General features: G+C 36.5%; 3 protein-coding genes and 1 long non-coding RNA gene across 5 annotated transcripts in view; 2 read left to right on the plus strand and 2 right to left on the minus strand.

The window, feature by feature from the left end:
- Positions 1 to 19,269, minus strand: part of LOC145227914 (calcineurin-binding protein cabin-1-like) — a 53,060-nt gene extending 33,791 nt beyond the window's left edge. The window contains exons 1-35 of one of the 2 annotated variants that reach the window (XM_080092875.1): positions 19,152 to 19,269; positions 18,865 to 18,951; positions 18,659 to 18,772; positions 17,905 to 18,057; positions 17,444 to 17,624; positions 16,982 to 17,111; positions 16,409 to 16,457; positions 16,240 to 16,344; positions 15,700 to 15,841; positions 14,706 to 15,182; positions 14,453 to 14,540; positions 14,237 to 14,297; positions 13,486 to 13,606; positions 12,703 to 12,872; positions 12,460 to 12,575; positions 12,276 to 12,361; positions 11,916 to 12,131; positions 11,364 to 11,511; positions 9,988 to 10,231; positions 9,424 to 9,511; positions 8,791 to 8,980; positions 8,268 to 8,374; positions 8,044 to 8,113; positions 7,662 to 7,787; positions 6,949 to 7,105; positions 5,665 to 5,879; positions 3,749 to 3,839; positions 3,476 to 3,615; positions 3,162 to 3,279; positions 2,775 to 2,911; positions 2,169 to 2,347; positions 1,865 to 1,956; positions 1,660 to 1,765; positions 617 to 751; positions 64 to 251 (exon numbers count right to left, since the gene is read on the minus strand). In XM_080092875.1, coding sequence (XP_079949001.1) covers positions 64 to 251; positions 617 to 751; positions 1,660 to 1,765; positions 1,865 to 1,956; positions 2,169 to 2,347; positions 2,775 to 2,911; positions 3,162 to 3,279; positions 3,476 to 3,615; positions 3,749 to 3,839; positions 5,665 to 5,879; positions 6,949 to 7,105; positions 7,662 to 7,787; positions 8,044 to 8,113; positions 8,268 to 8,374; positions 8,791 to 8,980; positions 9,424 to 9,511; positions 9,988 to 10,231; positions 11,364 to 11,511; positions 11,916 to 12,131; positions 12,276 to 12,361; positions 12,460 to 12,575; positions 12,703 to 12,872; positions 13,486 to 13,606; positions 14,237 to 14,297; positions 14,453 to 14,540; positions 14,706 to 15,182; positions 15,700 to 15,841; positions 16,240 to 16,344; positions 16,409 to 16,457; positions 16,982 to 17,111; positions 17,444 to 17,624; positions 17,905 to 18,057; positions 18,659 to 18,772; positions 18,865 to 18,951; positions 19,152 to 19,154 — 4,830 coding nt within the window. In that variant the 5' untranslated portion in view covers positions 19,155 to 19,269. Of the gene's footprint in view, positions 1 to 63; positions 252 to 616; positions 752 to 1,659; positions 1,766 to 1,864; positions 1,957 to 2,168; positions 2,348 to 2,774; positions 2,912 to 3,161; positions 3,280 to 3,475; positions 3,616 to 3,748; positions 3,840 to 5,664; positions 5,880 to 6,948; positions 7,106 to 7,661; positions 7,788 to 8,043; positions 8,114 to 8,267; positions 8,375 to 8,790; positions 8,981 to 9,423; positions 9,512 to 9,987; positions 10,232 to 11,363; positions 11,512 to 11,915; positions 12,132 to 12,275; positions 12,362 to 12,459; positions 12,576 to 12,702; positions 12,873 to 13,485; positions 13,610 to 14,236; positions 14,298 to 14,452; positions 14,541 to 14,705; positions 15,183 to 15,699; positions 15,842 to 16,239; positions 16,345 to 16,408; positions 16,458 to 16,981; positions 17,112 to 17,443; positions 17,625 to 17,904; positions 18,058 to 18,658; positions 18,773 to 18,864; positions 18,952 to 19,151 lie in introns of both variants that reach the window. The other variant, XM_080092874.1, reaches the window with a different exon arrangement.
- LOC145227915 (uncharacterized) lies at positions 12,059 to 13,489 on the plus strand. Its single transcript, XR_013860007.1, has 3 exons — positions 12,059 to 12,124; positions 12,308 to 12,384; positions 12,690 to 13,489. It is a non-coding gene; the product is annotated as an uncharacterized LOC145227915 (long non-coding RNA).
- A 559-nt stretch (positions 19,270 to 19,828) lies between the features above and the next one.
- Positions 19,829 to 24,027, plus strand: LOC145228821 (integrator complex subunit 11-like). Its single transcript, XM_080094014.1, has 11 exons — positions 19,829 to 20,088; positions 20,172 to 20,400; positions 20,674 to 20,888; positions 21,328 to 21,469; positions 21,525 to 21,667; positions 21,732 to 21,930; positions 21,986 to 22,144; positions 22,405 to 22,586; positions 22,698 to 22,755; positions 22,818 to 22,955; positions 23,359 to 24,027. Exons 1-11 carry the CDS (start codon positions 19,886 to 19,888, stop codon positions 23,497 to 23,499), a joined length of 1,809 nt encoding a protein of 602 aa, XP_079950140.1. The 5' UTR covers positions 19,829 to 19,885; the 3' UTR covers positions 23,500 to 24,027.
- On the minus strand, positions 22,786 to 25,980 carry LOC145228822 (12S rRNA N(4)-cytidine methyltransferase METTL15-like). The gene is made up of 4 exons (XM_080094015.1): positions 25,497 to 25,980; positions 25,133 to 25,324; positions 24,085 to 24,155; positions 22,786 to 24,027 (listed from the first exon to the last, which is right to left on the minus strand). Exons 1-4 carry the CDS (start codon positions 25,772 to 25,774, stop codon positions 23,507 to 23,509), a joined length of 1,062 nt encoding a protein of 353 aa, XP_079950141.1. The 5' UTR covers positions 25,775 to 25,980; the 3' UTR covers positions 22,786 to 23,506.
- Position 25,981: the final 1 nt, after the last annotated feature.

Below are 25,981 nucleotides of genomic sequence, written 5' to 3' on the forward strand. Positions count from 1 at the left end.
TGGTTTTTATTTGGGTCAAAAGCGGGGCCTGGGTCAAAAGACAACAAAACAGTTTTAATTCACCTTTTTGGAGCTGTTAGTAGAGTAGAGTTGGGCAAGACGATACGCTGACTTGTTGTGTTGTGGAAACCTTCGCAAACATAAACGCAACGCTGACTCACAAGCGGTGATTATTGCGTCACAATCCTTCTCATGACGTACGTGGTCGTCCACGCTCGGTCTACGAGCTGGATCAAAACTCCCGTCTTGACCTAAAACACAAACGAAAGAATCAAAACGCATAAAACGCTATTAATTACAAAAACATGTAGTGTCGAAAAACACATGTAGAAAAAATTCATTAACGGCAAGAAATTGTCCACAAATGTGAAATTTTTTAACTTTTTTAACACTTTGACCATATCAAGTCATGAAAACAGGATCTGCAATTTTACGCATTTCAAGGCGTGGCAATAATCTATACGAGTTAAATTTTAAAAGAAACCAGCTAAATCCAACCAAATTGGAGAAACGAATGCTTAAAATGGTCACATTCGGCACAAGACTGTCATTAAAGGGCTGACCTACAGTGATTCAAATGAGCGCTTGAAATTTAATCATTTGAGGACTGTCGTACCTTTTAAGACATTAGCCTGAGCGTCATCACTGGATCCAGCCATTTCTTGACGTGAGGACGAATCTCGTCTTTCTGACGTCACAGTCCCTTGTGTGTCACCGTCAGTGGACAGTACTGATGGTTGGGTGTCTTCATCTGCATACAAAAGATAGGAGCTTGATTAATGCAACCGATCAAGTTATTGAGCCAAAAAAATATTCCATGTTATTTAACTTGCTATAGCATCTAGATCAAAGCGGTGATTCTCAAACGGGTTATACGAAGTTTATGTAAAGTAAATGACTGATTGTCCAGTATAACTATCAGTGGCGGACCCTCAAAACAATGTTTTTTTTTTCTTATAAAAAATCCTAAAAGAGTTTAAGCGTGGCGGAATGAAGGCATAAGGTGAAATAGTTGTACGATCCAGGTTTATTGGTGTATTTTTGTATGTGTGTCATACAAAAGTTGTGCAGGCACAAATTATACCTAACGCGTCTAAAAAATAAAATCAAATAATTTGCATCTCATAGTTAAGTGTAAATCTATGATACTGAAATGTCTTGTAGAAGTTTGTCAACACTCCTTAGCTCGCCCAAATTTTAGTTAGGTGGGCGGCCCACGTTATAAATCATTCAGGCAGACCTTTGCCCTCAAACCGTGTGCCCACTTGTGAACCGACGCTGCTATTTCGTGCACTCTTGTTATCGACATATGAATTAATCTACTTTTTGGTTGGATTGCAGACGTGTAATGAAATGTTAGGTTACATAAACTGTTAAATTACATTTTTGGAAAACAAAAATTGAAGTGGTTCCACATATGTAATCGTACACACAATGCGACACTCTGCAACTAATTACTGTCACTCTAACATCAAAAATGCATTGGGTGAACCAATCTTGCTCATGCATTCCTGTGGCTGTTGTGGTGCACCCTAAATACTATTTTCGAAAGTTCAGCTTAATCATATGTCCACCATATTCTTGTAACTTGTCAACTACGGTTGATGCTACGTTGGGCAAAATCAAACCGTAACATTTTCAGTTTGATGTTTCTCTTACCAGTTTTTTCTTCAACTTCGATATGAAGCGCCTGAAGTACGGAATCGGGGAGCAAGGAACCCATTGTCAGGTCAGAAGACTCAGAAACAGCCGCAAGTTTCGGAGGCTAAAAATTAAACAAAGTTCGATTAAACACAAAATGATACAAAGAAAAAGGGTAAATGCAATTATGCTTGATATATATTGAAATAAAACAAACTTGTACCTTATTAACATCAGCTGCAACCGCAAATTGGGTTGTTGATTTGCGTTCTTCGCGTAAAACAAAAGGACTTTTTGACATTTGGTCAACCAAATCTGCGTGTATGAACAGTTGTGGTCATTAAGGTATTGTTTTGAAAAACAAACAGTGTTTAGCACCCTTTTCTTAAAATAGTTCAACAAAACATTTCAACAGTTATATGAAGATCCAGAAAACCAAATACAACCATTGATGCCCAATCGATGCAAAAATGTGCATTTTTAACATATTAGCATGCATGAAGTTTGAAAATGAGCAAACCAGTCACCTTTCATAAATGCCACTTCATCACTTGTAACGTCGTATTCCACTTTTTGACCACTATTATTCTTCACCCGGGACATTAGGTACTTCAGTATCGAGCAGTGAACACGAAAGTGCATCTCAAGCGCCTCTATCGCCATATCGTTGACGGCGCCGTATTTTGGCTGAATTCGTTTCGGATACCTAAAAAACTGCAGTTAGCCACTGTCCGTTCTACCATGTAATAAACTAACGGTGGAGCACTAAATGTTATAAACGAAACAGTCAGGACCACATCTCAGTACTCGGACCAACGACGGTTTTAAATATGTGGTGCTGGGACCAGCATTTAAGTAGAAAACGCCAATCTAGAGACGCATGTGGCCCATGATATTTCCTAATGTTACGAAAGTTACGTAATAAAGGTAATTTTTCAAAAAAAAATCGCTGCAAATAAAAAATACTACCCAGTTCCGTCAACTGTGCAATCCTAATGCCACATACTTAAAACGCAACTTTAATTGCGAATCGCCGTGACCTTTTTTAAGTCAAAAAATTTATGTAAAAAAAACGAAACAGAAAAACATTTTGCCAGAGCAGACTCTGTTTGGAGCAAACAGTCAAAACAAACTTTGCATGACGCCGGTGCAAAATCTCGGCCGCTGATTGGAAATATCGAAGATAAACTCGAATCGGTTTCCTTTCCTTTTCACAAAGTTTCCCTGTCATGTAGTCAATAAACCATTCCTCCCCGTATATCTCTTCGGTCTACACAACAAAATAAGCTGAGTAATATTCAACACATCGGCAAAGAAATGGCAAACCTTAACATAATTAAAAATCAGTAAATTAATTTGAAATAGAATAGAGACCATAGGCTCAAATTTGTTAAAAATTGCACAATTGCAAAATAACCTTTTCTGCTTTAAATGTGTTATTCGTCTAATATAGAAGTTGAAGCTGCGTTACGTCATCAAACATATTAAGTATGACGTCATTTGACAAACGAATAACTTACGTCACATTCGCGAACAACTTCGAAACTCTTCCGTGCAATCTTTAACATTTCGTCCTTCTTGTTATTAATTGTTTTAATGTCCTCTTCAGAAAGCTGAGACGATTTGCGCTTGATTTGTCTGCGTTAAAAACAAGTGTTAGGGGCAAATTGGTGCCCTAAAATGGAAATTAGCAGATGTACAAATACTTAAACAACAGAAGAAAGCAAAGAAAATACGACTAAATTTCAACACGTCCCCCAAAACTGTAAAATTCGGTGAAAAAACGTGAGAAATGTTGCAATGAAGAAGTATGTGTAGTTTCTAACTATAATACCTGGAATACATTGAGTGCATCCAATACGCAAGCGAGCCGTGTTCAATTAACAATTTGGCGCTGGTAGATTCAAAGTTCAAAGCACGTTTGAAGCAAGAGAGAGCAACTAAGCCCTTCTTTTCAGTTCCACTGTCAGAAAGCTGCAAAACGTAAGTGAGACAACATTCTTTAAAAAATCTTATAAGCGTTTGGCGAGCACGACACATTTATATGCATTTTATACGATCACAGAAGCAAAAGACCCACCAAATGACTTTATGTTTTTTCGATTACCTTGTGTTGTGATTTCTTCGACTCGCAAAGTCTCAGTCTGTCGTCGGTTTGACTCGATCGTGCAAGCGCCATTCCAGCCCATGAATCGAATCTGAAAAACAAAAAAACAAATTTCAAACACAACTAGAAGGGTGGCTTAGCACATATTGCCCTTGCACATACACTATAGCATATTTTGAAACATTAATATATTTCCTACACTTATTTATATTGGGTCCTATATTAGCCATCGTCTTTTATAACCTTGGTTGTTTCTGCAAGCAAAAACTCATGGGTCCCCACACATGCAAAGTTGTAGATAATGCATTTCAATAGATAACAATGAGTAGGTAGGATAACTAATTGAGGTTCAACACACACAAACTTAAACGAAGGAAACCACAATGACTCAATCAATAGTACTGCAAAATTTCAGTCCAATCTGCCAACGTTTAAAATTTCAACCACTAGAGGTGTTTTGAGCAACAACTGTTAATGTTTCTGACGTCAAAGGGCTGTTAACAACCCCCGAACTGCAATGACGCAATAACGATAATTGGCATACTTTACAAGCTATCCAAATTTTAGCCAATTCTGACATTGTTTATAAACTCACCCCTTTTAGGGGGCTAGTGAGGTAAATACTAGGGTTATCCGGACAAACAAAGTGGGATGCACATCTACATAACTATATCTACCATCTGTATAAGTTTCAGCCACATCCATCAAGCATTTGATGGCAAAACGAGTCAGACAAACTTCGGGGAAAAACATTTTAGGGGGCTAGTGGGGTAAATACTGGGGTTATCAACAAAAACAAAGTAGGATGTACATCTACATAACTACATCTACCATCTGTGTTAATTTCAGCCGAATCCATCAAACATTTGATAGAAAAACGAGTCGGACAAACTTCGGGGGGAAATACCCATTTTAAGGGGCTAGCGGGGTGAATACTGGGGTTATCAACAAAAACAAAGTGGGATGCACATCTACATAACTACATCTACCATCTGTATAAGTTTCAGCCACATCCATCAAGCATTTGATGGCAAAACGAGTCAGACAAACTTCGGAAAAAAAAACATTTTAGGGGGCTAGCGGGGTAAATACTGGGGTTATAAAAAAACAAACAAAGTGGGATGCACATCTACATAACTACATCTACCGTCTGTGTAAATTTCAGCTGAATCCATCAAACATTTGATAGAAAAACGAGTCAGACAAACTTCGGGGGAAAATACCCATTTTAGGGGGCGAGCGGGGTAAATACTGGGGTTATCAACAAAAACAAAGTGGGATGCAAATCTACATAACTACATCTACCATCTGTGTAAATTTCAGCCAAATCCATCAAACATTTGATGGAAAAACGAGTCGGACAAACTTCGGGGGAAAATACCTATTTTAGGGGGCTAGCGGGGTAAATACCGGGGTTATGAACAAAAACAAAGTGGGATGCACATCTACATAACTACATCTACCATCTGTGTAAATTTCATCCAAATCCATCAAGGATCGGACAAACTTTGGGGAGAAGAAAAATGAAAGAAAAAAAAAGAAAAAAACAAAAACATTTTGAGTAAAATCAATATGTGTCCCCTTCAGGGAAGGGGACCCATAATTACGGTTAGCATTTACAATGAAGGAAAAATCTCAATAAACAATGTGAGCCGTAATTGGGCAGAGTTATTGATAAATCCAAATTCAACAAACGTTACGACGCTCAGAAACACAAGGTAATAATTTGATCAAAACTAACGGCAATGAAAACTAATTCTAACGAAAACCAAACTTATTAATATGATTTTTTTTTTCATCCTATCTCTTATACAGTGTTTTTTTCCACAAAAATCTTTTTTTCCACAAAAACAAAATTACTTTTTAACTTTTAATAAAAAGTCTGTTTATAAAAATCTTAGTTTCCATTTACTCACCTTGTGGGGTTTATCCGTAGATCGAGGGAATAATATTTCACAGCTTTGGTCATATCCTTGTTCTTGAAATTGTAATCGCCCAGCAGATAATACATGTCTCCGAGCGCCCTTACTTCATCTTTGTCGCCCTCCAGCGTCTTCAGTCCAGCGGTGACGTCATCGCGGTGAGATTCAACAAACGCGGTAACGTCAGAATCAGAGTTGGGAATCTGGGACTGTAAAAAATTATGCAATCGCTGTAATGTTTAGTGCATGACGAATATATGCTAAATGTTTGTCTTTTCGTGGGTGAAAACAAACATCGAAACATACAGAAAATTATTTCGGTACTGCACACAAAAAGTTGTCGAAAACAATCAATGTAAGATTAGTGTTTCACTCGCCAACAAGTAGAACAAAGTTACGAAAGAGTACATATTTTTAACGTTATAATATAATACTTAAACTTGACATCCGTCCTTTCCTTTTAAACACTTTTAATAAAAAGGATACTGATGATGTTGTTAAGACGAAATATTTAAAATCTTAAGGCAAAATACTTAATCTTAAGAACCTAAATTCGGGTGAATATCAAGTACGTGTACATAACCACGCCAATTGGGAGCCTAATGTAATCAATATTAGCAACTATACATAAGCTAAAGACAATGCTAACTGTTTCGACCTATAAGGTCTCATCAGTACAGGACAAATGGTAACAAGACACAGGCCGTACTGGCTAGAGCAGGGGTTCCCAACCTTTTTACGATCTCGTACCACTTGGACGCTCTTTACTGCCACGCGTACCACTTCACGCAGAACAACTAATTTGTGCGAATCATATTTTATTCAAGAGAATAATATTCGCCTACTAAAAATAACGCTAAGAACCCGCAACTAATGTTTTTGTTTACTGTCCACCAATTGGTCAACAAAACCAGATAAATAAATGATAAAGTTGTAAATCCAGGTTTTTGTGAAAAAAACGGACGCTACTCGCGAACCACCTGAAAAACCTTCGCGTACCACTAGTAGTACGCGTACCACAGGTTGGGAACCCCTGGGCTAGAGTAACCATCTAACAGCAGCTTACCCATCAATTATTGGACTGATGCTTTTTTTGAAATATTAGCGTTACTTTTGTGTCTTTTTTACAAGTTTAAGGTTTCAAAATCTAGGCGAACGGCAACCCAATCCTAGTAACCCGAGAAAACAACTGTGGCCATTGAAAAGTTTGGATTTATTTATATATTTACAAATCACAAGTCTTGGGCAAGTAACGTTATAACTTTAGATTATGTATACCTGTACAGATTGCGGGACAAAGTTAATAGCTCTGAGTATCAACTGCGTAAAGTCAAACGACACTGTGATGGCCTTGAAGCTGTCGAATTCAGGAAGACGTGGTGGTCGTGAAAAGTTGAACATTGCGAGGTAGTCGGGCCAAGTCGCAGTCAGTTGTCTAAAAGAGTTAAGCAACTATTGGTTAGACGTTTCTGAAACGCAACATTTACGATTTGTTTTGAAATTTGATAGTATTGGGAAAAAATCTTTATCAATAAACGAATAAGCCACACGTTTATATGGCGTTATTGCATGTTAGATTTAACATAAAACCTTATTTAACTTTTTAAAATTAACCATTACTCAAATATCCTTGTTCAAAGACACTGATAATGCTGTTAAGGCGAAATATATATATCTTAAAATCTTTATAACGAATGACTTGGTGTTTTTCATGAATTCAAATCAATGGACATAAGGTTCATCTACCAAGCTACAAGCTGGGTGATTCTATTTATAAGTTTAAAGTACAAGTGTCATAATGTTAAAGACAAATGACCTAATGTTTTCTCAGTTCTTTAAATATTATTCATTATATCTTTTATCCATTAAGTGACGTGCTAGATGATTCTAATTTTAGGAAGGAAAATACCTAAACTTGGGAAGCACAAGTCGGTTTCCAATTCCCCGTAAAAGGATTCCTAAACGTACATCTGAGACATGACGTAACTTACTTGACACTGTGTTCTTGCAGGTATCGCACTTTTCCTCTGCTTGGATAAGCAAAGAGACAACAAAAACATTGTTCAACCATGCGTGAAATGCTGTCACGCACCGATGGCAACAGGTGGTGCTTGATCCTGAAATACACACTAATAATTCTACTTGATATTTTATTTGTTGAATTAGTAGGGCGAGTTCAATCGGCCAATACATTTCAAGTTGTCCTATGTTATGTCACATAATTTAGACCACACACATGCATGACTGTATTTTTGTCAGACCAGTCATGTTTTGCATTGGACCAACATTTTTTCGAAATCTAAACTGCTACGCATAAACATGGAACTTTGGCTGTTTATTTTTTTAGCAATACACTATAAAAGCAGCTTATACCTTTTTACCCTTGTGTTATACTCCTGAATAGTAAATCGCAGCAGTTGTCCATTGTTGACAATACACATGCCTAAACATCACAAATGTATGCTTATTTAATTACCAAGTACAGTATTTGTAGTCACATTAAAGAATTATGAAAATCGACTGTCGGTTGCAACTTGCAGCATTATGATATAATTTTAGTGTATTTTTGTACTTTATGACTTGTTCATAAAACCTACCCCTCTCTCCTGTCCACTGGTGGGCAGTGTTGAGCACACAGAACGATGACGGAATTTCTGTCACTTCAGTTGGAAAATCGATGTGACGTTCTTCGTATTTTACAAGTCTGCAACAACAAAAAAACATTTCTTTAATGTGTGGCATTTTGCGTCCACATAAACGAACTCCCTGGGCAGCATGCTGTTTTTAATCGTAAGACGTAACACTTTTTACATGAAAACAGTCCAAAATGCCTACACATGGTACTAAAGTACATTCCGTTCATGAGGACCTGGATTTAGCGCCTTGTAACGTTGGTTTTGTTTCCTTTATGTTTTGTTAGAAAATGAATTAGTGTACCATGGTTCATATTGTGGTATACGATAAAAGGCTCACTAAACAACTAAAAAAAGCACTGCAACGACCTAAATATCATAGTTGTGAGCAGTAAGCTGTAGCAGGCGAATAAATATATTGTCAGTAAGAATTCAAACATTGTTGGGCTTTGGTTTTGTTTAGCTATCAAGCCAAAATGGAACATACTTGTACAAAATGATCCATTGTAAAGTTGCCAGATTGGCGGCAGTATTTTTAGCCAGAAACGATCGACCTTCGTCCAACTCGGTGAATACGAAACCAATAGCTGATGCGATACCGTTACACAGTCTGCTTCGGTCGTCTGTGGTCAGTTGGTCAAAGGACGATGCTTCGTTGTCCAACGCTCGGGCAGTAACTAAAGAAAGTGGAACATACGGCGATCTAGCGGTTTAATTTCGAAATTTCTGGCAGTCATGAATTAATGACCATGAACCGTCGCAGTCCTTTAGTTTTTACTTGCATGGAGATTTCATTTGTAATGAAAGATTTATTACGAAAATGTAATATATTTAAGATATTCAACCTAAACCACATGGAGATTTGGAATTCATCTTTTTTCAGGCCTGAACGGTCCTGCATTAACGCAATGGCCGAAGCTTGACTGAATTTTGCCGAAAATTTGCGAAAAATATTACGTCATATAAGGGTTACGTCACTATTTTCCGAATTACATAGTTTCGGACCAAATCTCTACAAACCTTTCACCAAAGACTTACGAATCAGTAAATTTGACCAAAATAAACACAAGTAAAAAGAGGGGATTGCTTGCATTGCAGTAAAAATAAAATAAAAAATTACTTTGGACGACAACATGAAGAGTGGAAGTCCATTCCTTAAGCGATCTCTTATTTGTCTGTGATTCGACAACCTCATCATCTCTGTTGTCCTGACGAAAAAGTTGCATGACTTAATAGCAGTGAAAAAGTGTGCAGAGTATTCGATAAACAAACAAACTATTTGGCATGACTGATATTTTTCGTTGGGATTTTCAAAACGTTATGCATTTGGCAAAGTTTTATTCACCGCTAATGGTGTAGTAACCAAAACTTATTACACAACAAATAATAAGTGCCGCAAGTAACACAAAAGCCAGAGGTCAATTAAAAACAACTGCAATTTAATCAGATGTTTAGGCTAATTCATAGCCTGCCCTAATTATACGTTAAACAACATACCAAATAGTTAATGGAAGTTTCAGAATACGAATATTTAATTTTTTCGCACCGAAGACTATTCAAAAAGACTAATCAAATCCTAATATAGGTATGACAAACATGAAACCGCATAGTCATATAACCGATCACGACAAATTAACCATGCAAATTGAACATGGACATATTCAACTTTGTGCAATGCTCTTACCTTTAATTCCGAGGCCTTTTCAGCATTGGTCACTATTTCGGCGACAACGTAACTTGCACTTCTTGCGACTCCAACGTTGTCCAACATTTTCTCGTGTGAGATGAGCAGTTGGCGGATTTGACGTGGACGATCCGGATTGGTCGATATTTGGGGTGTGTCGTTGAGGGTGGAGCACAAAAGCTCGATCACTTCTGAGTAAGATTCGCTTTCGAAAAGCCGCTTGACGTTGTCCAGAACTTGTTTTCTAAAATAGGAAATATTTTTATGCGAGGTGTTTTCTTAATCTAAGCTGCTCTTAGTTATGGCGGTGAACAATATCGGTATGTATTTTTTGCTGCTTAGCATCACTACTACAAAACATAAGACAAAGTGGTCAGTCTGTGTCTGTTATTGGTGAAAAGGGTTTAACCAAAGTCCGTAGTTCTTAACTTTAGTGATGTACCGAAACCGCCTTTAAAGGTACGGACCAAACCGAATATTCGGCCGAACGAGGCCAACCCCAAAAGCCGAGCCAGAACCCGAGTACTCGGTACCGAGCATCGCTGTTTTTGATGCTCGGTGCTCGGCCGAGTAGTTGCACAAACTGACCCGAGCGTTAAATTTGCATATTCATGCCCTACTAACATACGTAACTAGTGTTCTAAAGGGTGTCTATGAAATAAAACGAATGATTTTTCAAATGTATTAGATGGTGGGAAAACGCGTTCTTTGTGGGCATGTAGAGCTCAATAAAACACCGCCGGTGACGTAAGAGACCTTGTAGAGCTAAAACGCAGAAAGGGGATTTTTTTGTGACGCCATAATGCACCGAGCGTGATCGGGCGAGCACCGAGCATTAAAGTGAGATGCTCGGTGCTCGACCAAACAGAACATTTGGAGTTTTGGCACATCCCTAATGGATATCCAATTAAACCTCGTGTTATTGATACAGGTCATTTATGCCACTTCAGAACATCAAATATTTATGTCAACAATTATCTTGCAGACAACGTGGGTCGTGTTTTTAGAATCTAAAAAATTTAGATGCAACAATTAGTTACTTTATGATGTTATTAGTCGGCGATATTAAAAGTTGTGGCATTATTTTCATACACTCCAAAAAGTTGAAAAAGAAGTGTGGGCCGAAACCGAAACATCGGTCAAAAATGTTCCGGCCAACCCAAACTTCTGTGAATTAATATTCTTTACCTCAGTTTGACCAGCTACGTTAATTAAATTACTTATTTTAATTTAACTCCATGAAAAAAAGGAATAAAATTATATGAATCAAAAAATGTGGTTTAGATACATAGCGAGATTGGCAAAAGCGTAAGAAATGGCTTTGGGTTCAGGTCGTTTGTTGGTGGTTAAAAGTTACTCATGTCTAATGAACCTACCTCTCGAAGACTTCAAGTCTATTTTTGACAGTTTTCATTGAAATAATCGGGCCATTGTGAAGATTTGGCAGATGAAGATAGAATGGTCCATGGTCAGATGTTCCAAATGGTTCCGGGATATGAGGCCGAGAAGCTTTTACAAGTAAATCTGCAAAAAGAGCAAACATTGTAATACCAAACTGTCTGCGCACAAATGTACGTAACTTTAAGGTTTCATTGTGAGAATTTTCGATGTCTCTACAACGTAGGGGTTACTTTTTGTATTTTTCAAACAGGGATTTAAAGTTAGGGCAAAAACTTTTGTAATTACAGAAAATAGAACAAAAGGCATCTCGAACAGTTTTTAAGCAAAATATTTAAAGTTTTTAATGGGTAAAATTTAAGAGAAACATTTTAAAAGAAACTTAAATCCTAAAATAGGCAAAATTCATTACCACAAATTTCTTTGAATTTATATTTCGACTATCTCAGTGTATAAACTATTCCCCACCTAGATACCAACTGTATAAAATGTTCTCATTTAAGTTTTTCTTCGGGTTTTCATTTTCTTACCTTTGCACACATTTAGGTCTCTGATAGCTTCATCGCTCGGTCGAAACGGCCCAGTTAGTTTAGATCTTGTCCACAAAAACCTCATTGCGAAGTGACGGATGTCCTGAAGAGGCAGGGAGTCGAGTGGATGGCTACTGGTGGTGCGGAAGATGCGTTTGTGCAGAAGAGCGGATTCAAGATAATGAATGTGACCGTCCAGCTCTTCAGCAGTGAGTTCTGAAAGTGAACAGTTAATAAATGAGAATTCCGTAAATATCAATTAATAAACGTTGATATTTATAATAGTTCAACAAGTTTGCAATTTGTTGAATAAGAGGAACAAAAAAGTAAATCATTTTTTGCAACTGAATTATATGATACCATGTGAAGTCTTAACTTTCTTCTCATTACAGTCGATTTGGCATTCAACACAGTTTAGAATACTGTACAGGTCATCTCTGCATCTTCTGAATACAAAATAACAACACTTGTTAGTATGACTTTTAAAATTTTACATTTTTTTTTAATTTGTTAGAAACAGCTTTTATATCTCAGTATTTTTTACCTCATGTTGTCTTCGCTGTCGACTTCGTCAAGTTCCATAAACTGCAAATGTTTTTGTGTACAAGCAAACACCGATACAAGCATTTCTTTTGTCCCTTTTGCCCATTGCCAAGACGCCTAAAAAGTAAAGTAAGGCTTCTTAGAGAGTCGCAAATCACCATAGTCAAAACATTTTCCATAATTTTGTCACATTAACACTGAAAACAGATATTTTACATTTTTATTTTACAGGTTTTCGCGTTACCTTTTCGGAGAGGACGAGATCAAATCTGTGCAGTAAATCAACGATCGCTTCGCCGTTGTTGTTTTTCACAAATTCCAAAACGTCATTAGCTTCGGTTATGACGTCATACTTGCTAGGATTTGGGTCACGTGATCGGGGGTGGACCGATCGTTCTTTATTCTTGCCTTCATCTAAAAAAAACGTTTTTGAACAACACAAGGAATCTGACAGAACACTACCCGCTTTTTTTCCTATTCATTTTCCCAAAGAAAAAAATCTCCTATTGATCAACGAAGTTCTTTGGTTGAATTTTTTATAGATTTGTATCGTCCTGGTGTCAAACTCGCCATGTTAGCTAACAGTAAGTCAAACCCCTGGTGTGGAAAGTATTTAATCTTAATGCAAAAGATGTTTACACTTCGCCTTGTTTTGCCTTATCCTACTGTCGCACTAATAATCTCATTTCAACCAAACAAACAAAAAACGTTTACAGTCACCTACAATAAAATTAATATAAGTTCAATGCTGGGTTTAGCCTTGAAGGTTTCAAGCAGATCTCGATAACAGAGCACTCATTTCTCATTCATGGTATGTCAGGCCTACAAAAGGCGTCATACCGAATCAGACGGTCACTAAGCATTCACACCTGACAAGGCATAGGTTTCGAACCCTGGCCTACCGTACTATGCCACCCACAATTATATGATCCCAATCGGACAAACATACGTTCACAGACTTTTCTTAGTCAGTGTCCAAGGAATATACAATTAGCACACGAGACTTAAAAAATAAACGCCTACTTACCTTGTTTTGTTGAAGTTGAAGTGTTGTTTGGAGACCGATTCAATAAACTTGCAGGAAGAAGTTTGATGAGTTTCGATCGATAATCAGTTTTAGGCGGAGGAGGAGCGAGAATCTTCAAAACCTGCTGCAATAGAAGCAAATTATTGTTACAAAACAACTTTGAACGCAACCGACGTTTGTCTGTAGTTATACCGACGGGCGCTTTAGACAAACTGATCTAACATGACACTACATTCTAAATACAAAAACGGCGTTTGCGATCATATAATCAGTTTTAGGCGGAGGAGGAGCGATAATCTTCAAAACCTGCTGCAATAGAAGCAAATAATTGTTACAAAACAACTTTGAACGCAACCGACGTTCGTCTGTAGTTATACCGACGGGCGCTTTAGACAAACTGATCTAACATGACACTACATTCTAAATACAAAAACGGCGTTTGCGATCATTTACGTGTAGCAACTAGCAAGGCTGAAAAATCTAACTGGCAGCGGAATTAGAACTCACAAAATTCATATAGGAGGTACAAAACCAACCAAGCTACGCAGGCTTGGTAGAAATCAACCGATGTTCAAAATACAGACACCTTTTTATGATGAAATCCAGCCCTTTTCAGGCTTGCATCCCTGACCTACCGGCGTTTTTTTTTTCGGTAAGGCAGCTTTTGCTGAAGTTAGCGTTGAAAAAACATGCCTTTAAGTGTCGGAACAAAAATTAACAGAAACTTATTTTGAAATGCCAAAATTCAAACCTGCTGCTTTTTCTTGGTAGACACTCGTACTCTTGTTGATCTGCGCTTCGAATGTTCATCCCTATGAAAAAAATTATCATTTTTTTCTGAGTAACAAATAAAAGTTTTTGATCATTTTGACCATTAACACTAACTTTTGTATTAAATATTCATTGTTTGTAATTTTTTTAAATTATGGCTTAAAAAAGAAAACACGAACACAATGAAAAATCCTACAATGCATCAGTGAGATTTCTTTTTCGTTTAGTTGCTCTCTTCCCCTTGAATGACATTTCTTGTGATGTGTTGGTATCAGTGGCACTTTCTAAGAATGAAAGTTTTATTTAAAATAAGAAACTTTCAAATGCATTGTGACCATCTTTTCACAAAGTTACAAATGCACAGTAAAAATTAGAATCCTTACTAAATAGGGACCAATATAGCAACACAGAAGCTAATTAAGCAATGGTATAGCTCAAAAATGACATACCTGAAACAATCTCTGCACCATTGACATTTTTAACAACATCGCTAATCAATTGTTGCAAAACATCTTCAACCACACCACCCTTGTCGTCGAACATCAATTTATATCCTTGCACCACCATAGACATCATTTCATTCATAATTTCCTCAACCACATCTTCATCATTACTTTCAACGGCTACTTGGTCATCCTGCTTTGCAACTTCATCAACTAGTTCCACTAGAAGTTGGTTAACTTCAGTGAAAACAGCATTTCCAATGTCCATGCTTTGTTGGGTTGAATCCTGACTTGAACAAAAGTTATCGGGAACTGCAAGGTCAAAAGAAACTGACATCCTAGCAGGTGACGTCTTTTGCACTTCCATGGCAAGATCCAAACCAAGCATAGAGTCCACTGAGTCTTCAGACACTTCTCCAGGAATGTATGGACTTTTGGGTTTTGTTGTTTCATCATCCTGTTTGTTTTCGTTAGCTTCCTTTTCTGTGTGACCATTAATGAGAAGTTGGTTTTTATTACTTTACAAATTAACACTGAATTCCAGAGAGAGCTGCTATAGCAGGGATGGGCAACTCAACCTAAAAGCAACTTTTTAGCAGCCTGCGACTTGTATTTTATTTTGATCGGCCGGATGTATGTATGTGCTAAATCCCATTTTTGTACCAAAGAGTTGTTACATTAAACGTTGATAGTTAGTACTTTATTACTAAGAATAGGCATTGTTACGTTTGAAGACAAAATCATTGTGTGTTTGACTTTGACTACACTGCTATGTTAAGCCTCCACAATACATCACTACTTTTTTGCCTGCGCATGTAAAAAGGTTGCCCACCTTTGGTCTAAAGACTCATGCTTTCAAACCCACTTATAAACCGTCTTACATGATACACAAAGACAAGAGGACAACCAATAAAGAGAACATAGCAGATAACTTACTTTATAACACATACATGAACAAATAAACTTTTTGGAAATTTCGGGTATAATTTTATTTTGCTACCTTTAATGGCTTGTTTCTTTTGTTCAAGCTGGTCTTCTAAAAATTGAATGTTGGTAAAAACACACTTTGATGTAAATGTTGCATTGTCGTCAGTGGTGGAAATATACTCATAAGTTGAGACAAGACATTTCCCTAAATTTGCCTGCAAGTGAAAAAAAAGTAAAGAGACATTACTTCAAAACAGTGCAGTTCTAAGAAAAAAGTAACAGTTTACTAATAAATTTGGTGCAAAATATATTGCAAGTTGCAACATAAGAAAACGCAATGGATTTGATGTCATTGTTTTTTCAAAGCATTTTTTTACAGTTGAAAGTAATTATTTAATAAAAAGCAAATTGCCAGCGACGTAGAGTAAAACGTATTCATTTTATTTAAACAAACGTTATTGATTTCAAAATCAGATTATCTTTTTATTTTTTTAATTGTTGAAATTAATTACATTTTTAGTGTAAAAATATGAAAGAAATGCCAGCACCCTTGCTAAAAAAGTTTTGTAAAGGTAATAACAAGAAATAAAAAGTCATACACAGTTCTAAATACCCATGTAAGGTTTAACATTTCAGGTCGAATTGCTACATCTCCAGGAGGGACCGAAACACAAGACTTTCGATGTCTTTCCCTTAACAGCATAGCCTCATCAATGTACTAATAAAATAGTTATGCATAAGCATTATGAATATATGTGGATAGCAATAAACAAAAACCTTACTTCTTTTACTTCTTCTTCATCAACATCCATCTCATATATTGAAAAATCGCTATGGCAACAAAAATAGTCACTGTAGGTACGTAAACTTAACACACTTATTGTATTTATCAGCAAAATAATTATGCTTCCAAACATGTTACATGAGCTAACAGTGTTAAGCAAAGATATTGTATGTTTCTATACTAACACATACAGTGCATCAAACACTACTATTTCTATATGGCAGTAGGTAACAAATCTTGACTATGGCAGTTCAATTTTTTTCAGTTATATATACCTGCAAGCTACGCAGGCCTTTATTATTCTCACAAGCTCAAACAAGATGATCTAACACAAGTTGTTTCATAGAAGTACACTTCACGTTTTTACTGTTGTGCAAAGTACATCAATGTTTAGCAATGGTTTAATTACTAAACATAACCCTGATGCAAACTTTAGCAGTTTCACTCTATGTCAAAGTCCTGTCATGGGCCAAATAACAATGGCTCAATAAAAACTACACTACTGTTCGGGTTGTGACTCATAGACAGTTACTGCTATATGGTTAAAGTTATAACTGATATAGACGTTCACCAATTTCGAAACAAATTCTGTGTGTCTTTTCGCAAGTGTGGACAATCACGAAACATCTTTTCACGAAGTACAAGACCCTTGGCATAGGCAGGGTTCCTTTCAAATGCTTTGGAAATCCAGTACAGACAGCCTGTTAAACAACAAAATAGCTTATAATGCAAACTAAACATTTTAATTAATTTAATGCAAACTTTATGCTCTTAAACTTATTAAGCATACCAAATGATTACACTGACACAGCATGGACTATGCAGACATTTTTTTTAGCTGATGCAAACAAACCCGGTAATTCATATTTTTCCCATGCTTTTATTGTTGGTGGTCCAAACAGCAAACACTTTCACCATGAGCATTTTTCAATAGTTAGTATAATACTTCTTGTTTTTACACAATAAGTACAACTATCTCGTTTTTACACAATACGGCCTATACAATAATCATAACTTTATTTCACCAACTTACTTTCATAGTCTAGTAATGCAAACAAAACCGTCACAGCTGCATCTAAGCAAGGCCAATAGTTTTCATTGCAAGTAAGGCCACTTGTAAAGGCATGTCGAGCTAAAGCAAGTTTTCCTAGGCTGATGGCATGGGTTCCAATTCTTTGCCATAATGTTACATCTGTTGTGTCCAACATCACTGCCTACAATGCATGCAAATGAGGAACTCCAACATAGGTTTATAACTGCAACTGTATACAGTGTCTTTATGTTTATTTACTTGTTTAGATTAAATGAGCTTGCTAATGAATAATGCAAATAAAATATGGAATAATGCAAATAAAATATGAAAAACTTTAATATAACATTTACTTTTCACACAAAAATATATCTTGCCTGGACTATCTTTTAATAATTTTGTGGAGGGGAATTCATAATTTACATGCACTAAAATGGAATATGCGATTAAGTGAACTGTCACACCTGCAGATAATGTTCCATGGCAGTATCTATGTCACCCTTGTCAGCAGATATGCTTGCAAGATTTTTGTGAGTTGAATATTTAAGAATGAGACCAGGGTCTTTGAGGGGTCTTTCTGTGGCTTCACCATTCTCATCAACTAGTGTGGATGCAGCCTAAACGCACATAAGTTACAGTTTTTTTTCTGAGCCTAATTATTATTCGCATTTTGCTTTTTCCTGACAATACCGTATTTTACGGACCATAAAGCGCACCCGATTATAAGGTGCACTGTCAATAAATTGCTTTGATCAGTTTTTTGTTCATACATAAGGCGCACCGGGCTATAGAACGCAACGTATTTTAAGGAGTATCGGTTACCGTATAAAGCATGGTTACCGTATAATAGTATCGGTACTGGTTGGAGTGTAGGCAATAAAGCACTACTTGATCCATACATTAGGCTTATAAGGCGCACGATCAATTTATGAGGAAAAAAAAGGATTTAAATTGAGCCTTATGGTCCGTAAAATACGGTAATTATGATGAGCTTTTTTCTGAGCTTAATTGTGATAGTTTTTGTCAGTTGGCTAGTGAATGAAATTCTTAAAACAGGTTTTGGTAATGTTTATTTTTCCTTTTTAAAAAAACAAAACTTTTGCTAAAAGGGCACAAGCTTAAGTTGGATGTTTAGCTATTAGGCAAAGCAAGTTATATGATTGTGAAAATTATATACAAATATATTTGTGCATCTTTAAAACAATACAAACAACATACATCAGTGACCAATGATGTTTTCAGTAGCTGTTCATAAACTCGGAAAGCCAGGTCATGTTGGTTGTCACGCTGCAGTTGAAGGGCTTTGTTGTACAAATCAAATGCATGCACTTCCTGTAAAGAAGTTTGCAAAAAAGAGATATCAACGAACTGCGGAGCTAGTAAAAAAGTAAACAGGAAATTTAAAACCAAGTTAAATTGCAAACCTGGGCTTCTTTGGTTCCCTTTGTTTTTCCATCTGTGTCTCTTGATTTGTCCTCAATATCTTTGTCATTTAGAGCAGCAAGCTTGAACTGGTAAAATTATGTTTGTTAAACATACAACGTAGGTACACTTTTTATTCATACCAACCAAATATTGTGTAATAATTTACTGAGCAAGAGCACTGCAAGATTTGCAATAAAAATAACAACCATAAAAAAAGTAAAAAAAAATTGTTGAATAAATGCTAAATAGTATTGAGTAAACTTAATGAAAAAAGTTAAAGTCTTACCATGCTGCAATGTATGTGCAGGACTCCTCTGTTAACAGTGCTTAAAACCTCTGTTAACAGTGCTTGAGAAATATCCTTTTGCTACTTCTTGGAGGAAAAAAGCAAATTTAACATTTCTGTGTGATAACACGCTTTCGCGTAATAGGGGATTTTGAAAATGGGAAATAACCAAACAAACTTACAAGGCCACGAGGGTAAATACTAAAGTAGTTACTTAAAGTAGCACGTGAAATATTTGTAGTGTTTTGTTATGCCCTGGTTACAGGGAAACTGTACTTTATTCCCCAACGTTAATGTAATCCAAAACCCAGTGTATAAAACCATAAGCCAAACAGAATCAATCGCTGCACGCTATATTTTCACAGAATTTGTATGTCACCAAATTTTTATTGTATCCTCAGTTCAGTTCCTGTGAGCGAATACAACATTGTTATAAAAGCGATAAAATAGTAAAACAAGTTGCCAGTATTAGATGCAAATAGTAAAAGATCTACCTGGAGTGAACACATGCACCAACGTTAAAATGCATAAAACTTGTGTCTTTATTTATAAGCAGTATTTAGTACCATGCTTCAAAAGAGTAAATATGCAAATAAATGATTTTCGATTATTGTTGCTCATATTCATATATTCTAAATTCCTTCTAAATTGTTAAATTCCTTTTTGTTTTTAGTGTTTCTGTTTGCATTGAGGGCAACTGCGTGTAAAATCACATCATAAAAAGTAAAAAAGATATGCCTGAAATCAAAATAGTGCCATTAGGTGCTGGGCAAGATGTTGGTCGCAGTTGCATCATTGTCAGCCTTGGTGGTAAAAATATAATGCTGGACTGTGGAATGCACATGGGTTTTAATGATGAAAGAAGGTTTCCATACTTTGGGTATATCACCGGGGGAATGAGCACCCTTACAGAACACATTGATTGTGTCATAATCAGGTACCACAACAACATATATTTTTTTTACCTCATTAAAACTTTTGCAACAGACCATATTATTAAACTCTTTGTTTTTATTTTAGTCATTTTCATCTTGATCATTGTGGAGCACTGCCGTACATGTCAGAAATGGTGGGCTTTGAAGGACCAATTTACATGACACATCCCACTAAGGCAATCTGTCCAATATTGTTGGAAGATTACCGCAAAATCACTGTTGATAGAAAAGGGGAAACCGACTTTTTCACATCACAAATGATCAAAGATTGCATGAAAAAAGTGGTAGCAGTAAATTTGCACCAAACAATTCATGTAAGCATTGTTTTTATTACACATATGATTTCAGGGCACAATAAACAATACATAAAGAACATCTTTGTAAAGTTTAGATTTTCCTCACTCAAATAAAATCATTGGCTCCAATATAGACACAATAAAAATGGTTCTATAAAACATGGAAAATTTCATCATTTAATTCACAAGATGATTATTGTAAAACTGTACGGTTTTAGAAACACTTACATAGCAAGTAAAACAGTTTGTCACCATAACCTTCTGTCAGAACTGTATTATGTTATCTCCTAGGTTGATGATGAGTTGGAGATTAAAGCTTACTATGCAGGTCATGTTCTTGGAGCAGCAATGTTTTACATGAAGGTCGGCAGTGACTCTGTCCTGTACACTGGTGATTACAATATGACCCCTGACAGGCATTTGGGGGCTGCATGGGTGGACAAATGCAGACCAAGCTTGTTAATTACTGAATCCACTTATGCCACAACCATAAGGGACTCCAAAAGGTATTTTGTTTGAAGATGTTGTCCTTATTGACCAAAACAGTGTGCACTGTCTGCAACTTATTTTCGATTGTATCAGTGCATGTTTTTATGTTGTATTTATGTGTTGATCTTACCCTGTAAGCGTTCAGTTTGATTGTGCGCCAAAGAATTTCATGCTCAGTTACCAACCTAGCAAGCTCAGGGGTTATGTAATTTCACAAATGTGGCTGTGTGTTTTAAACATTGGTGTTTAAAGTTATGTTCAGCTAGTTTTAGCCATGCACCACACCCACAGTACCAGCATACTACCTAAGCTTGGTATGCGCCTGCCATTTACAAATAGGTATGCAGCTCCTTGCTTTTAGCATGTTTGTCTAAAAAAGAATGAAAACAAAAATTTGGGATAGAGGAGAGGTCAATCTCAAGGACAATTTTGTAAACATCAGATCATGTTTCATAGGTGCAGAGAAAGGGATTTTCTAAAGAAAGTCCATGAAAGAATTGAAGATGGTGGGAAAGTTCTCATACCTGTGTTTGCATTAGGTCGAGCTCAGGAACTTTGTATTCTGCTGGAGTCCTACTGGGACCGAATGAACCTAAAGGTGCTGCTAAGTTTCCTCAATGTAAGTCATAGCTAAAATAAACATTTCATTAAAGGTGCCAATTTATTTCTCCACTGGCCTGACCAACAAAGCAACCGAGTACTACAAACTTTTTATCACCTGGACCAACCAAAAGATCAAAAACACATTTGTGGAAAGAAATATGTTTGACTTTAAACACATCAAAGGTTTTAACAGGTATTAATTTACATTAAACAGTGTAAACTTGTCCTCAATTGATTGTTTATTATCTGAATTTTAGAGCCTATATTGAAAACCCTGGCCCAATGGTGGTTTTTGCTACACCTGGAATGCTGCATGGAGGATTGTCTTTGGAGATTTTTAAAAAGTGGTGCACTAATGAGAAGAACATGATCATTATGCCTGGCTATTGTGTTGCAGGCACAGTCGGCAATAAAATTTTGTCAGGAATGAGAAAAATAGAGCTAAAACCAGGACAGGTAAAGCGTTTCTTATATACAAGATATTATTTTTTAAGTGCATTTGTCTTTGCAGGTGGTAGAAATCAAAATGCAAGTGCAGTACATGTCATTTAGTGCACATGCCGATGCTAAAGGAATAATGCAGCTAATTAGAATGTGTGAACCAGAAAATGTTATGCTTGTGCATGGAGAAGCAGTGAAAATGGAATTTCTTGCCTCGAAAATCAACAAGGTGTGTACAAAATTAGTTACAATAATAGTCAAGTCTGAGTTAAGTTGCATATAAAGAATATGAATCCAGAATTTAAAGCAAAAAAATCTTCTAAGCATCTTTTAGTGGTACAAGACAACTAACAATAACAATAGGTTGCAAATTTTCTTACCAGTTTAAACCAAGAATTAATTTGTTATTTTTTTCATGTAATTGTATTTATTGTGCACCCATCGAAATCCTGGGGTTGGCAACATGCTAACCCTTGCATTGCTATACAGGAGTTGCATCTGCCATGTTTTAAGCCAGCCAATGGTGAGACCGTTACCATCACAACCAATCCACCAATCACAGTAGATGCTTCCATGAAGCTTCTTAGCAAACACAGACAAGTGGCTGGAACTACCCCTAATCCAAAGCGCATTAAAACTATCCATGGCACTGTACTAATCAAAGGCAACAGGTATGTATTGATGAATATAGGTAGACTGTTCTTTTATGGTGTTTGCATTGCATGGTGAAAGGCCCAAATTGTTTAGTACAGTATGTTCACAGTATTAAATATTTTTTGTAGCATGCAGCTTATGGACCAAGAAGAAGCAATGGAAGAATTGGACATTCCTAAGCATGAGGTTTCATAGGCAAATATGACTCAAGGCAACTTATGAAAAATAACTGATTTTATTGCTTACAGTTAAGATTCACATCCACCGTTCAAGTTCCCAACATACATCACACAGTGGCCACAGCAGAACTAATGCAGCACTTGAAAAAGTCTCTCAAATCACACAATGTCAGCTCGACAACGGATGGCAGTATTCTTATAGATTCTGTGAGTTTTTATTGCTGTATTGTATTAACGGGTGGTACTACATACAGCATGGTACACCACATGTCTTGGACCAGATTATAGTGTCATAACATACCTCATCCATCCTGAATAGCTCTCACTATCCGGACTTTCAAAAATCATCAAATTTAAATATTTGTATAAAGTATTTTGGAATGCAATATACAGATCTGTTCATAAGTTAAATAATAAAAATAACTGCCCAAATAGGCATAAAAATCGATATGACATATCACTGATAATGGCATGGGTATTTGTTGAAATGTTTGAACAATAAAGCATGTCGCAAAACTGTGTACCATGCAGTGTTTAGTACCACCACAACACACAACACTGATGGCATTGTTTGATTAATTAGCAAATTTAAAGTTAATATATGATTTAGGTATTGCTGAGAGTGCAGTCAAGTGATGATGAGGAGCAGAAAAGTGTCAATGTGCTAGTGTCATGGTCTTTACATGATGAAGATTTGGGAACAAACATTATGGACCTTCTAAAAGTTGGCCTTCCTGTGCGAACATCATGAAACTATATTAACTTTTCACATTTGCATCAGTTGTCATATTTTTTACTGCCACCCTTAGTTTGGCTGATCGTGCCCTTGTGTTATTTTGAATCTCAGCTTTACAAGGCAGGATAACACCTTTATGCAAGTTAGTCCAAATGGCATTTCTACCTAATGTCTTGGTTTCACTGTTTTCACATGTTGGCAGTTTAACAAAATCCTTGACATTTAAAGCTTGTTTAACAAGCCTGTCCTCATTGGGATGGAATGTGATAATAGCGAGACGTCCTTTGTCAGACAAATATCTTCCTACAGTTGTTATTCCAGAATGTAGTTCATTAATTTCATCGTTGACAAATATCCGAAGTGCCATAAAAGTTTTCGTGGCAGCGTGTCGTCTTCTACCAATAGCATCTGTCCCTATCATGTGTGATCTATAAGAAAATGCATTTCCAACTGCTTCAGCCAAAGCTTTCGTTGTGTGGATTGGTCGGTTTTCCACAATACTTCTAGCAATTTTTTTGCTTAGTCTTTCATCTCCATACTTCACTGGAAAAGAGACAAATTGCTAACATTTAAAAATTCCCCATGTACATTTACACTTACACAAAATCATATCAATCTCTTCTTCACTGAGGTGGTTTACAACATCAGCTGCTGTAGGTTGGTTTGTATTTCTAGAAGACAGTTCAAAAACTATTCAAGTCAAGTCAATTTTTATTTACATAGTCACTTAATCATCACAGCTCCAATGTTGAACAAATACATAAACAGCAAGGACACCGAAAAAACATAGGTTATCAAGTCAAGAGTCCTTTTATTGGAATGGTAGTTGAATTGAAAATACAAACCCACATAACAACTTTCTTATTGGCTATTTGGGATTGTATTGCTTATGCCAAATTGTTTACCCCAAGATTACAAATTAACAAAATGTGTATGCTGGCATTTGCTTTCATTAACACATAAGACCCTCTAAAACTGGGGTTCGCGGACCCCCAAGGGGTCCGTGAGATGGTTTCAGGGGGTCCACGGAGGGAAATATTTTAAGTATCATTAACCAACAAAAGAATATTTTTAAGTTTCTCAACCGTTTTTACAATCCTGCATACGAGTGCACGCTGTTTATTACACCTTAATTATGCCAAGAACAATTACTTCTTGTGATTGTCTTCCCTATTGTGACATCATAACACACATGGACAATAGGCTTTATAGGACAAGTGATTTGTGAAGTTATATTTACCAGAAATATTATCAATTCGATGTGTTGGCCACTACAATACACAAACGTCATTGATTTTAAAGGACTGTAAAGGCAGAATTAAATGCTTCAAAAGCATGACATGGTATAATGCAAGAAGCGTGAAACAAAAGACTTATGGTAAATTGCGTTGGGAGTCCGCAGACTCACAAAATTCATAAAAGGGGTCTGTGACTACAAAAAGGTTAAGAACCACTGCTCTAAAACATTCATGTTGAGAAAACTATAGGTTTCACTGGTTTCAGTTGTAACTATTGTGCTGAATATTTAGTTTTAACCCTAGATCCTTTAAACTGCTTCAGTACATCATATGTACAATGTTTTTTTACACTCACTATAAATTCACAATATAAAATTTGATGAGGTGTTTCAATGCAAACCTTTTTATACCTGTTGCCATCCATTCTCATATCCAATGGCCCATCGTATGCAAGTGAAAATCCTCGACCAGGCTCATCAAACTGCATTGATGAGCACCCTGGATCTATAATGGCAGCATTAATTTCGCCATAAGAAAGACCGGCTGCTTGCAGCAATTCATGCAACTCTGAAAATTTGCCCAGCATTGGAGTCAGTCTTTGGCTGAAAAAAATGATATATAAGTTTAGATGTGTTAATGTTATTTTTTTAAGTACAACTTTCTGGTTTGCAGCAATGTTGGCCAAACACCAAGCAGATAACAAAATCAGACTATTGCTTAGCATGTTCATCAGGCAATTAAATAGATAACAAATTGTAGAAAATTCTCATCCACCTGTATTTTGCAGACATTTCTTTAGCTAAGGAAAATGCCTGTTCATCTCTATCTAGTGCAAAAACATGGGATTTTGAATATCTTTTCAGTACTTCTTCACTGTGTCCACCTGCACCAAAGGTAAGGTCCAACACCATGCTTTGGTCATTTAAATTTAGGTTTTCCAAAACTTCTTCCAGCAAAACAGGGATATGGAGTGGTTTTGGATGTTTTGCAGAAACAGAAGTCGCACTATGTAGAGCCCGAAGTCCAATCGCTAACGACTTGCGTCTTAGCATGTTTGAGGCTTCACATTCGCATAGCAGTTGCTAAACGGTGAAATGAAAGTGTTAAAGATAGAAGATGCATCCGCAATCTTTACATATCAATTGGGTTTTGTAATCATAGTTTACTCAAAGACATCTCCGCTTGTTAAACTATTTAGTAAAGAGGCGAGCGTTACACCGGGCCCAGAGTACAGACTAGCCTCCAGCAGTGAAGCCACA

This window comes from Phallusia mammillata, chromosome 5, assembly GCF_965637545.1.
Source record: "Phallusia mammillata chromosome 5, kaPhaMamm4.hap1.1, whole genome shotgun sequence".
Classification (NCBI taxonomy): domain Eukaryota; kingdom Metazoa; phylum Chordata; class Ascidiacea; order Phlebobranchia; family Ascidiidae; genus Phallusia; species Phallusia mammillata.

What these genes read in the sequence shown, in the direction of transcription:
- LOC145228821 (XM_080094014.1), top strand. Translation starts at nt 19,886, where the DNA reads ATGCCTGAAATCAAAATAGTGCCATTAGGTGCTGGGCAAGATGTTGGT. An exon ending in GGGACCGAATGAACCTAAAG is followed by an intron (nt 21,470 to 21,524) that starts GTGCTGCTAAGT and finishes ATTTCATTAAAG; the next exon opens with GTGCCAATTTATTTCTCCAC. An exon ending in TTGCCTCGAAAATCAACAAG is followed by an intron (nt 22,145 to 22,404) that starts GTGTGTACAAAA and finishes ATTGCTATACAG; the next exon opens with GAGTTGCATCTGCCATGTTT.
- LOC145228822 (XM_080094015.1), bottom strand. Translation starts at nt 25,774, where the DNA reads ATGCTAAGACGCAAGTCGTTAGCGATTGGACTTCGGGCTCTACATAGT. An exon ending in GAAATGTCTGCAAAATACAG is followed by an intron (nt 25,325 to 25,496) that starts GTGGATGAGAAT and finishes CATTTTTTTCAG; the next exon opens with CCAAAGACTGACTCCAATGC. An exon ending in AGAGATTGATATGATTTTGT is followed by an intron (nt 24,028 to 24,084) that starts GTAAGTGTAAAT and finishes TCTCTTTTCCAG; the next exon opens with TGAAGTATGGAGATGAAAGA.